The following is a 13,387-nucleotide window of genomic DNA, read 5'->3' as shown; positions in this document are numbered from 1 at the left end:
AGCAATGCCTTTGATGCCCTTTCGCAATATTAAGGGTGATATAAAACCGGCAGTGGTCTTGCCCCTCTGTGTAGAGGACATGACCAGAAACTGTGGGAATGTGTTTGTTGTACAACAGCATTGCAATGCAACATATTTCACTATACAAGGAATACAGAATTGAATTTACAAATGACTTGAGTGCAAAAAAAAAGATGATTTTAGAAAGAACTGGTTTACAGACATTTACTGACATGCCAGGGACCGTTTCTTTCTGATACTTACCTGTAACCACTTTTATTGTGATTTTATCTCATCTGTAGTACTAGTTGTACATATATTATACATATGTTATTTTAGAAATATAAACATCATGCATTTTGTCTGTTGCAAACATCATGGTTTGTTACAGAATTAATATCAACTATGTAACAACTACAACAACAAATGTCAGCAACATTAATTACAGTTCAATGTTTAGTGTCTGTTCTTCTTATTGTATCACAATCTTCACTTGTATTGTATATTTGGAAGATTTTGTTCTATCAAACTCCAGTCCAGGAATGGATCTGAATAAAGTGTTTCTAGATAAGACAAGACTTGTATAACTTTCAGCTAGCAGGGCCACTTGAGAAAATATTGGTCATCTTCATGTCAATTTGAACCACGGATGTCTGTAGTGAAGAATCTACAATGAGAGTAAATGTGCCTATTTAAGTGCAGTTAAAACAGCAATATCAATGCAAACTGAAAACTTGAAACGGATGATAAGAGTTTCTCAATCATCTACCCTAATACTCATCTCGTGGATTATGAATCTGAAACACATAAGATTCAGGTGATAGATCTGTTGTTTTTCTATATGAACTCTGGCTCTTTACCTCCAAAACAAGACACATGCTAAATGATGTTAATAGAATGTTTGCCAATTAATCAAACACTGTATCAGTTAATAATTTAACAGATAATAAGAAAAAGTCTACTTTTTAGCTCAATTTTGAAACCAGTGGTCACGTTCGAAAAAAGCCCAAAAATACTTACATCCAATGGAAATTGTAGGTGTCTAGATCCTGTACCATTTGATTTCAAAATTGCTGTCTGTGCTATATTGTTGAAATGAAGTGGATCATTATTACATTAGCATTAAAAGGAAACAAATCTATATTATATAATGATCTGATAGAATAAATCAATTGATAAAAAAAATAATCAAATGAATATCTATATGGAACAAATGGACTAAAAGTTACCTGATAGTGCTGTAGGATAGTAGCCATCATGCGGATCTCAGGGATGATTGTGTAACACATGGAAGAATCAATTGTCCAATATTCTTTTTAGGTCTGTAGCCATCATTTGGAGCAAGCACTCAATGTTCAATATTCCAAGTGAGACAGGATCATCTTGTAACATTATGTCCATTTTGATGCACTACAATATTTTCCGTGGCACGTTGTTGTTTTTGTCTGTTGATCAGTTTTTGTGTTCATTGGCACTTTGTAATTGTCGAGGAAATGTCCACTAATTGAAAATTTTCATTGATAAACTAAAGCAATGTACATATATTTATAAAATTGATATGAATACGCTGCACTCATTCCACATAAATAACTATAGTCATTTATAACTAACAATTTAAAAAAATTCAGAATTAAAGTTATAACAATTGAAATAGGAAAAATTTGCAAATATTTCATACATTTATATGAAGTAATTAATCAAAATATAAGCACAATAAAACACCTTTTACATAATCTAGATACTGATCTTAAAGAGACAGCTGATTCTGTACAATAAAATGACATTTAATACAGAAAATAACCAACTTTAAACTTGGAAATCAAACAAAAAACTAAAGAGGAAATGTCAGGAATTGATTTTCACAACCAATTCCTATATAAAAACCCCCATGCAAAGAAGGGGAGACATTTCATGAGATCATAACTACATGCAACATTATAGTACACACTATTTTCACTTCTTACGAGCAAGTTGTAATTTATAGTCCGTTCATTATGCTTTCTGTGAGTGCAATTGTAATTTTTCAAGTAAATCTCATTATACAAATTCTGTCTGTTTTCAGTTCGCATACTGTTAAGTCGTTTTCATTTACATTTTTTTCTATGTATTCTTAGAACTTGGTCTTTTGACTTATCTACAAGACAACATTGTTTGCAGTTCACTCTGTATAAAGAATTTTTTGAAAGAATGTGGAAAGCACACATTGTAATGGTGTATGTCACTTTATCTGTTCAGTAATTCAGTACTTCTTTAAAAAGGTGATCTGTCCTTTAAATTCACAGTGATTATGTATTCAATAACTTCTCCATTTTAACAATCAATGTGTTGTCATTTCCTTTTTAGTTTAACTTTAATTGCTAGTGTTTCTATATGCAGTTGAATAACGAACTGACAAAATTGAAATTTCAGTTTACAAATTATCATTGTAATTTGTCTTGTAATTCTCTTGTTTACATATCATAAATTGTTAACTTCATATTTTTCCTTCAGGTGTAAATAATTCTAAAATTGCTTGGAACAGAAAATTAGAGAATGATCTGACCAGTATGCGGGGATGACTCCTGTCTGAACGTTTGTCTCTGTAGTGTAGATATGATCAAGTAGTGTTCCATAACATGTTGTTGGCTCTGTCACTATTTGTCTGCATGAGCATTCTCTTTCCATGAACTGTATGATGGTATTTGGGGAGTCAAGAATATTGATATTGAAGTCTCCAAGAATGAAAAGTGGTTTACTTCTATCAATACATGGTTTGAGGTGGTCTGTTAAGGCTTTCAGAAATGACTGCACTCCAAGCTTCGGTGTTTTGTAAAGGTAGATAACTTGGATATCTGCTTCCTTAACTTTGGTATCAATTATCATGTATTCTATTCCATCATATCTATGGGATTGTAATCTGCTCACAGTAATTCCTTCTTTCACATATACAACAAGTCCATGGTTTGGTCTCGTGTTACCAGTATGATCTTCATCCAGTCTGTGTGTTATAAAGCCAGGTATTTCATAACTCTCATGCAAGTCTGTGTCAACAAGCCGCGATTCACAAATTCCAATTATATCCGCACTTTGAATGTTCGGGTCACATTGTACATCATGTATGTGTTTATGTAGAGACCTTGCATTGTTGAACAAGAGTTTCACATGCGCATTGTCAATGTTGTATAATGGAATGTAACACAATGACATAGGAGTTTTGCGGAGTCTGTCCATTTCCACATGTACATTTTTATCAACTGTTAATGCTTTGTCATTAAAATCAAGGATATGCAGATTTGATAATGTCCGAACTCTTGACAGTGCAACATAGTGGATATGTGGAGCTTTGTAACTGGAGCTGAGGTCAACAACAAGTTCATCAACAGTGGTTCCTTGTGCTTTATGAACAGTTTTGGCAGCTGATGGGGCTAGTGGAAACTGGATGCGTTCATAAGTTTTTCTATTGTGCAAAAAAGTACGTTTGGTTTCAAATATTGGTGTCCACAACCTGTTGATTCCTCTATGATATAGATGTTTGTATTGTGTTCTCCTCTTAGAACCAATGTTTTCATCAGAAAAATGTATCCATACAATGGCAGGTCTTTCACGTGTCACTTCTTTAAATTCAATGTACTTTACGATGCCTGAAGCTCCGTTTGTCAATCCATCGGTAACATCAACATTCACAGTCACATCGTATGTCATTTCTTCTGCAAGTTTGAGTACACTTGGTAAGTTTCCAGTTTTGCTATGATTTTCTTGCCTATTCATTTCTGCTGCTAAGTGAATTTTTGATTGCTTGCTTAAATTTGCTGGGGCAATGACATCTGTATGAGCTAGCACATTCACTTTTGTTGTGTCCAAATCTTGTATCAATTGGGTGTTGAAATTATCAACTCGCTTATTTTCTGTGAATAAGTGCAAGACGTTCTTTGGATAAGCAGATGATGTTGGTGTTACAATATGAGATTTAATCAGATCTTTGTCTTCTGGTAAGAGTTCATTTAATCTCAGCCTGTTAAGCATCTGAGCAAAATGTAAATCATCTTTCTGTCTCATAATTTCTTCAAGTTCAAAAAGCTGAAAATGTTCTTTCCATAAGTTCTTTGCTAAACCAATCTTTAGGTCATTGAATATCCATGAGTCTGCAACAGGTGATAGTTGAAACAAGTCTCCAACTGCTATAATGCTTATACCTCCAAAGTCTCGTTTTGTGCCTGTCAGTTCTGTGAGTCGTTCATGCATGAAAGCAAACAGTTTATTACCAACCATTGATATCTCATCGATAATGATAACAGAGAGATCTTTGTAGGTGGTTCTGAAGGTATTCAGCTCATCACTGTGCATGTGTTGCTGAGTCTGAAACATTTTCTTACGAAATGCTGATGCTATTGTTACACCATTGATGTTGTATGCTGCTTTTCCTGTAAAAGCTGTTAACAAAATCTTTATGCTATCGGGGTCATCACCTTCTTTTGAGTTCAGTTGTCTTTGCAATGCTTGGAACAGTGCTCGTATAACTACTGATTTTCCAACACCAGCGCCGCCAGATAGAAATGCATAGATAGGTTCATTTTTTGTAGATATCCATTTCACAACATGATTGAAAAATTCTCTTTGCTTTCTGTTCAAAGAACGAAGCAATATCACATATTCATCATCTGGCAAAAGTACTGATCTTGTTTCAACTGTCACTGTAGTTTCTGGTAGGTTCAGGTCCTGACCAATGTCTACTGTTCTGTGTGATGGTTCTGGTGGTACATAGTGAATAAACTCTTCAGAGTGATCAACTGATTGTTCTGCGTCTTCTGCTTGTACTTGTTCAGTGTTGGGTGCAACAGTATCAAACTCGGAGACTAAATCTTCCTCTGCCTGGTGTCTAGCAATGTCTAGTTCATCAATATGATGTTCATACTTGTCAATAATGGGCAAGACCTGTTGTTGTCTACTATTGAAGTGTTCTTCGTATGATTCATGACCATTTAGTAGATCTTGTTCCTCATTTCTCCATGGCATGAACAGAAATAGTTTTTCTCTGTAATAGTTTTCTGCATTTGTAGTTTTACTGTACCTGACATATCGAATGACTCTCGGATTCTTGCGTTTTCTGATTGTGATACCACCTCTTAATTTCATAATTGTGATTTCGTCATTGAATTCTGTATCACTGTCAGACTCTGAATCATTGTCTATAGCTGCATGGTCACCTGTATCATCATCATTATGATCAATATCAGAACTTTGTTTTGGATTTTTATACTTCACTTCCAACTCAGAAACATAATCAGCAAGGCAATAGCTCTCTAGTTTCTTTGGTCTCTTTGCATATCGCTTGATGATGTTGTCAGATTCAATATCTGTAGAGTTTTTTGGAAGCTCTTTCAGTTGTTCTTTACTTTTTAGAAGAAATACTCTGTCTTTGGGTGGTGATGTATTGATGAAAACAACCTCACGAGAAGCTCGAGTCAATGGCATTTGTAGTACAAGATACGACGCTTCTTGGGCACTGATCTCCACAAAATTGAGGAATTTGTTTCCAATATGTCTGACCTGGCGTTTAAGATCCATGTTTCCTTCTGCAGCTTCCTTTGATGCTTGCTCTAACATTGTGCTCATACCTCTTTGTGATTTGCTTATGTATGATACAATGTACATTGCACAGGCATATGGGTCTAAAACAAACTGTAAGTCCAGATTTGCTTTCCATGCTTGAAGAACAATAGTATTGTAGTAATTTACTCGCATTTCTTTTGGTTTCCTTTTCAAAAAAATCTTTGGTCCTTTCAATGAGCTTCTTATACACTTAATGTACTCTGCCTCCTCAATCTGTACAACTTCTCTCAGAAACTGATCATAAGACATGTCACATCCATCTTTGAATTCATTCATCCTAGCATGAATTTCAGAGTATTTCTGTCTGTATTCATCAACATCTGTTTCAAGTGGTTCCAATAACATAGTTTTTGGTAGTGGTGGGAGTGGAAATCCAAATCTACATACTGATCTGCCACCTTTCTTGCAGGTTTTAGAATGTTTGTGTACTTGCATTTGAATTAACTCCTGTACATTATCATCTACATCAAGCGAACATGTCACATGATTGTCAACATATTGAATAATGTCTTGTTCTGAGTCAATGTTGTATTTTGGAGCGTCATCAGTCCAGATCATCATGTGAACATGTGGAGAACCTCTGTTCTGAAATTCTATACGTTGAAATGTGTCTGTTACTCTTCCGATTGGGGCATGCTCACTTTTCAAAATAGTATTCATAAAAACTTGAACCCTGTGGTCAAAATATCGGCTACAAGTCACTGGATCTTTTTGTACAAGCTTTACTTTATCAGACCATGTCATATTTCGTATTTGTTCATCAGAGCATGGTGTACCAGATAACACTGCAAGGGTTTTAAGTAACTCAGTCCATCGTGTATCAGCAGAAGACAATGACATAAACCATGTTGGTAACCCAATCTGTCTTATCATTGCAAAAACATCTTTTTTTCTTGAAGAAAGGTAGGCAGGAGAATTCCTCAGTGTTCTGAAGATGTAGTATCCTTCATTTAAGCTAACAATCTTGTCTGCTACTTCAGGGTTTTGTGCTTCTGAAGCTGTTATTTTCTTTCCATCATTCTTTTTCCTGCGAAGTGCCAAATTTACTTTGTCAGCGACCTGTTTTCTTTGTATTTTGTTTAATTTGAAAAATATATTTGGTACAGAAGAGGCTGCTCTTCGATCAACACTTCTGAGTTCCCATTTTGATAAATCACTGTATGAAACAGGTGTTTGTCTCTCACTATTTTCCATTCGTTTTTGTGCACAATATATTGATGGAAAAGACAGAACTTCAGCATTGTCATCATGATATAGACTTATAGGTCGCTGACCTTCACCTGGTGCAAAAATTAGTTCTTTGTTTGTATCAAGGTTTGCTTCATCAATAAGAGTATCAGAATTGCCTTGGACACATTCATCTTCAGTAATCTCAATGAATTCATCCTCTTTTTTGGTTTTGGTTTCGTCGTCAGAACTTTGGAAGTGGCTAATTTTGAACTGATCAGTAGGTGCTCTTCCTAACGTATTTGGACAAGAAAGGTTGCTTTCTGCCTCTGTTGCATTACCTTGTACTCTTGTGAATTCTTTAACAATTTCTTCAGCACTATTGGTTGTTTTCTGCACCCACTCATGATCAATTGTAAGTCCAGAATTCTTGTACAAGTCACTATTGTTCATCAGCCAGTGAAGGGCAGATAGTACTACATTAGGCCGAACATTCTCTGATAACACACATGACTTATATGCCAGTCTTTTTTTCAGTTTAACAGCAACTGTGAAATGCTCATCTAGTTGTCTTGGTAATGCATTTATTGTAGGCTGAATGTCGATTGGAACATTAACTACATTTCCTTTTACAGAGTATTGTCCGCCACGTGGTAATTCACGTATTTGCATAAAAGGTATCCTTAGTGCTAAAAGCCGTTCTTCAAGAGGATGCAAGTCCAATTCTGGAGGTTTATCAGGCCATTTCATTCCATTCTTTACTGAGAGTTTAGGAACTTTGCATTTCTTCAATGAGGCCAAGCATGTATGGCATATCCATTCCTTCCCATCAACTGATTTGAATCCTGTATAGAAATCTTTGTATTGTGGAAAAGTGGGAATGGGGCATATTTCTCTAACACTTTCAGTAAACCATGTCTGTTGACAACATGTACATACATACTCAGGTCCTCTCTCTGTTTTTCTTTGAAAGACAGTAATGCATTCTTGAATGTTGTCCCCAAATCGCCTCTTCTTGCATTGTTTACTCTCTTTTTCTAAATATACATCACTCTTTCGATTCTCTACCTTTCTTTTTCTATCTAACTTTTTATGTTCTGGAGTGGTATGTTTCCTTCGTTCCAATTGTTTTAATCTTTCATTTTCAAGAAAGTTTTTATTCAGGCGTAGCTGCCTTTTTCTCGAAACATCAGCAGCAGCTTCTGCTTGTAAAAACAATGGATCAAGTCTAGCCTTTTTCTTCATCTGTTTTTCGTGTTCAACATTAAGTGGATGTTTCCTTGCTCTTTGCTTACAGTTGAGATCAATTTCTCTGTATTTTTCTGGATATTTTTCACGGGCATTTGCCTTGTGTTTCAGTTCAGCAGATCTCACTTTCTCTGGATGTTTTTGTCGTGCATTAGTTTTACATTGAAGATCTATTGCTCGGTGTTTCTCAGGATTTTTTTCTCGTGCATTTGTTTTACTGTGTTGATCTATTTCTCTGTATTTTGTGGGATTTTTCTCTCGTGCATTGGTCTTGTGTTTCATTTCAGCGGCTCTCACTTTTTGTGGATTCTTTTCTCTAGCATTGTTTTCTCTGTAGATCTACCGCTCTGTGCTTCTCCGGATTCTTTTCTCTAGCATTAGTTTTACTCTGTAGATCTACCGCTCTGTGCTTCTCCGGATTCTTTTCTCTAGCATTAGTTTTGCTCTGTAGATCTACCGCTCTGTGCTTCTCCGGATTCTTTTCTCTAGCATTAGTTTTGCTCTGTAGATCTACCGCTCTGTGCTTCTCCGGATTCTTTTCTCTAGCATTAGTTTTACTTTGTAGATCTATTGCTCGGTGTTTTTCAGGATTTTTTCCTCGTGCATTTGTTTTACTGTGTTGATCTATTTCTCTGTATTTTGTGGGATTTCTCTTTCGTGCATTGGTCTTGTGTTTCATTTCAGCGGCTCTCACTTTTTGTGGGTTTTTGTCTCGTGCATTGACCTTACTATGTAGATCTATTTCTCTGTGTTTCTGTGGATTTTTCTCTCTAGCATTTGTTTTACTTTGCAGATCTATTGCTCTGTGTTTCTCTGGATTTTTTTCTCTAGCACTAGTTTTACTTTGCAGATCTATTGCTCTGTGTTTCTCTGGATTTTTCTCTCTAGCATTTGTTTTACTTTGCAGATCTATTGCTCTGTGCTTTTCAGGATTCTTCTCTCTTGCTTTAATTTTACTTTGAAGATCAATTGCTTTGTGCTTCTCTGGGTCCTGTTTTCTGTTATGTCTTTTTCTTTTCTTATCCTTTTCTTGTAAGCTTGATTGTATAGAACTCTGTCTCCTTCTTTTCATGTAAGCACGCATGTAATCTTTTCTTGAACAGGTAGATATAGAAAATGAATCGGTCTTATTGCCATTGTCTGTTTTGAATTTCATACTTTGCTTCCGCTTTGCTTGGTCCTGAAAATATGATTCAAGTGTGATTCTTCTCCCAACTGACAATACATGTTCTTTTTTGCTTGATGGTTCAGATGAAGTTGCCTTAGATACGTCAACTGCAGTAATTTCAAACATATCATTTGCTTTGTATGCCATGGATTCTGCGAGACTTATGCAATGTTGCAATACACTTCCCAAACTTTGATAATGTATGACAGTGCTTGCGCCATTTGGATCAACTCTACCGGATAAATTTCTCGAGTGAGAATCACATATGCAGTAAAAGTCATCCTGTTTGATGATAACAAATGTATTCCCTTTGAATGTTACAAATGCACCTTTGCTATTTTGTTGCACCAAAGATATTGTTAAAGCTTCATCCAGTGTAAAAAACTGAAATTCGTCTAAATTTTGTCCGACAGAGCCAAGTGTACCCATGAGAGATTCTTGAAATGTGAAGTTGTAAAGTTCATCATTGTACTCGATACTCCTTGGTATTTCGTGAATTGCTATTAGATCATGTTCAATCGTACTACTACGTTGCAAAAAACCATATATTTCATTGCCTTTTGTTAGGATTTGATCTACATCACATGCTGTCCAAGTAGTAGTACTTTTGTTACAACTGTAAATGAGAGCAGATAAACTATTCATCACACATTGTTTACCAGCATTGTCCAGAAATCTGGGGTCGCTTTGGTCAAAATGGCCTTGTACTGGTAATGGTGTTCTATCTTTAACTTCTCTACTTTGAACTGCATAGCAAATACTCTGTTTGTTTCCAGCAAATGTTTCAACAGGACTTTCTTTTTCCATAACATCTACAACAACGTCATAATGAGCTTGAAATGTGTGAATCAAGTATATACCTTCTGAATTAATATCTTCCAATGATCGCACTTGTTTGGCAGAAAATTTCAGCCAGGTAGACCATGAATCTTCATAAATATAAATGTCAGTCTTCAGAAAGTCTGCAGCAGCTAGTATTTCAACCTCTGTTGCCCATGTGCCATTATGCAGCATACGTTTCTTAGAAACATAATTACTTACAGATCGTTCTCCAGATCTTAAGTGACTTCTGAAAAGGGTATCATTAGCAAGCATATGATTTACAATATTTGTACGAAAGAACATGTGATTTTCTTCTGTATCGCATACACTGTAAGACAATGCTCTAAAAAAGCAATTTCCATCACCACATATTGGTTTTATGTCGTTTGGTTTAGCTAATAGCATTTTACCTGAAGAGCACTTCTCATTACTTTCTGAAAACGCATTCACAAATCCAAACTGTTTTGCAAGATTCTGTTTAGATTCCAAACATAATGGTGTAAAAGGATAGATTTCTGGCTCAGTCTCTTGCACAAAAATAACATCTGTTACATCATCAACAATACTATCTGAACATGTTTCAATACTTGCAGAATCTGTTGTAATTTTGCATTCCCTTTCTATTTCAGATATTCTTCTAGATATGCTATCTTTCTGGTCCTTTGATATGGTCAGTTTATTAGTCTGGGAATCGGACTCTTCTCTAATTTGTGATTTTTTTAGTTTTGTTTCTTTGTTATTTGATTCAATTTCCGTTCGATTTTTCATTTCGTATCTTGTTTCATTTTTTGTTTCGTTCAAATTTCTTGCAACTTTTGTTTCAATATTCTCAACCACTGCATCACACGGTAGTGGTGATGGCACACGTGTTGTGCAAACAGATGGTACTGAGCCAGTGGTGTTCGTCTGCCCTGCACCATCACTACCTTTGGTAGCTTCTGGTGGTACACTCGGCGGTGTACAGACGCACGGTGGCGAATCAGACCTCGGTGGGACATCCCTGCATGGGATGGACAGACTTCCCTGAGGAGTTACCAACCTCAGGGCATTTGGAGATTTTCCCTCAGTGGGCATCACTGGGGATGGTTCTCCCAGACCGTTGGATGCCAAAGCATCAGCTGAATCTGTAGAAACAGCTCTCCTCTCTCTCATCTTCTGCTTTCGGGACTCCGCTCTCTGTCGGATACCTGCAGTACGTCGTCTACGTCCCATCATCTGAATGTTGATAACAAACATTCAAATATAATATCATTTATGTCCTGCATTCTTGCTACTTTCCAATAATGTACTTTTTATTATATAGTACATTGAACCAGTAAATCTACTGCAAATTTGGTTCTTAGTAGTAGAGAAAGAATTTAATTTGCACATAATGTATGTGTTACAATTTTCAAACCAATTAGATATCTCTGAACAATGAAAAAAGTATAACAGAGCCATAATCTTTATAACTTTACGTACAAAAGCACAGGCAGACTCCTATTGTCTCCAACCACTTGTAATGAAAGAATTGACTCAAATATACCGCTGAATTATGTATAAACCAGATTGCTGCAAAAAGATTGAATAAAATTAAGTATTGAATGTCTTTCAGTTGGCATTCATAGCCTACGTGAACATGCTATAGTGTTCACATACTTACATGTATATTCAACATAAAATCTTATAAATGACTTGTGCTTCAAATTTTGCTAAAATTGTTATAAGACACAATCTACAGCGGTTATGCAAGAAAAATACTTATCCAATCTGTGACCAGACAGTACGATTTTCTCATATTCTTGTACCGTCGCCATGCTGGATGTGGGTAATTAAAGTTACCCTAATCCGGATCCCCCCCCCGTAAATGGGACTAATCAATGTACCACGTGATACCTAACATACATTAACATTTGTGCAGCAGTAGTATCTCCAGTGGTTATGGAAAGCAAGTCTTCATAACCTTCCTGCTGAAATGACGTAAGCGTGGGATATCATCTTAATTTTGACATAATTCCATCACCAATAGAAACAATAGTCCCCCACAAACGTTATCAGGTATCACGTGGTACGTGAAAAAGGTCCATTAAAGTTTACATAATTACCGAAATATTAAGACATGCAACTTGTATTAAGTCACAATTGTTTAAAAGTCAAGGAATTGTGTTGAATTAAAAACCTTTTTGTTCATCTCAAGTAAACGTTCCATTTGATGAAAAGTATTCTTATTTAAAATATTATGAACAATAATGCAAAAGGTATCTAGTGCATATTGTCCAGATTAAATAGGATACCTCGCTGGGATTTTACCTAAGAGTTAGACCGGGATCCTGTCAGGAAATCACATGGCCCATGCCGGGATTCCTTCAATTTCTCTAGGACTCAGTGGTAGTCAAGATTTTATATCTTTAAACATTCAGAGCAGCATAATTTTGGAATATTTGGGTGTAATTTAAAACCATTCCAATGTGTAGCTGAATAGTGCATGTATTGGACAGGGTTCACTGATCATCTGTTTATATTATATCAGGAAGCTCAATGAATATAGATCACCCATGGACTGGTGTGAAGGGGAACACCGACATGTGCCATGTAGTGACCATTAGTTTTTTTTGTTTATGCAAGTTTATCCGATATATATATACATGTATAAGAATTTGATGAAACTTGACATTTGATGACTGGATGTCAGTGGATTGACCAACAAAGGCAACATCAGTCACATAATAGTTTAAATAAATCAAAGTGCCAAGGCCACTCATAGATGCTGTGAATGAAGGACTCAAACAAAGGAATTAAATAAAGAAATTGGTTATTCATTTAAATATAGAATTTAGTAAAACTATACATAAGTGTGCAGTGTTGAATTTTCGGAATTTAACAAAAAAATATTTTACGATATACCCTATTTATTTTATGATATATGAAGTTTTTCAAGAACAATAAGTCGAATAACTTATTATCCTGAAAAAACTGTAATATTTTATTTTTAAATTATTTTTGAAATAACGATTTCAACACCAATGAAACCAGAAACACAAATACATATATGTATATATGTTTCTAATAAAACCGTTCAGAATCTGAGTATCATTTTTTATAATTCTTTATTAATTACTAAATTATCAATTTCATCAATGTTTCTTCAAAGACAAAAAAATAATAAGTGAACATTTTCGTATCTTGATATCCACTTAACATTGAAGAATATTTTTCGGAAATATATAACATTAGAAATATCACCATTTCCGGATATGTTTTGGTTTCCTTTTTAGAAAACTAACATGGGTTGCTTTGACGACTTTTGACTAATAAATCATAGCCAGATACTTTTGCCAAATAAAAGGTACACTATTTCATTACGTATATCACTCAGATTTCTTTTTAAATTCACAAGAACGCTAGCCGTTAACA

At 35.3% G+C, this 13,387-nt stretch overlaps 3 protein-coding genes across 3 annotated transcripts; all 3 read right to left on the bottom strand.

The window, feature by feature from the left end:
* Positions 1-203: 203 nt before the first annotated feature.
* LOC138313618 (ATP-dependent DNA helicase PIF1-like) lies at positions 204-5,351 on the bottom strand. Its single transcript, XM_069253975.1, has 3 exons — positions 1,230-5,351; positions 1,021-1,082; positions 204-667 (listed from the first exon to the last, which is right to left on the bottom strand). The coding sequence occupies exon 1, from the start codon at positions 5,110-5,112 to the stop codon at positions 2,503-2,505; it is 2,610 nt and encodes an 869-aa protein (XP_069110076.1). The 5' UTR covers positions 5,113-5,351; the 3' UTR covers positions 204-667; positions 1,021-1,082; positions 1,230-2,502.
* LOC138313619 (uncharacterized) lies at positions 5,180-8,286 on the bottom strand. Its single transcript, XM_069253976.1, has 2 exons — positions 5,237-8,286; positions 5,180-5,183 (listed from the first exon to the last, which is right to left on the bottom strand). The coding sequence occupies exons 1-2, from the start codon at positions 8,284-8,286 to the stop codon at positions 5,180-5,182; spliced, it is 3,054 nt and encodes a 1,017-aa protein (XP_069110077.1).
* A 34-nt stretch (positions 8,287-8,320) lies between these two features.
* On the bottom strand, positions 8,321-11,659 carry LOC138313617 (uncharacterized). Its single transcript, XM_069253974.1, has one exon. It carries the CDS (start codon positions 11,228-11,230, stop codon positions 8,321-8,323), a length of 2,910 nt encoding a protein of 969 aa, XP_069110075.1. The 5' UTR covers positions 11,231-11,659.
* Between the last annotated feature and the right edge of the window lie 1,728 nt (positions 11,660-13,387).

The sequence above is a fragment of the Argopecten irradians genome, unplaced genomic scaffold (assembly GCF_041381155.1).
Source record: "Argopecten irradians isolate NY unplaced genomic scaffold, Ai_NY scaffold_0780, whole genome shotgun sequence".
Lineage (NCBI taxonomy): Eukaryota > Metazoa > Mollusca > Bivalvia > Pectinida > Pectinidae > Argopecten > Argopecten irradians.
The sequence above is the reverse complement of the archived record's forward strand: the minus strand, read 5'-3'. Positions and strand labels throughout refer to the sequence as shown.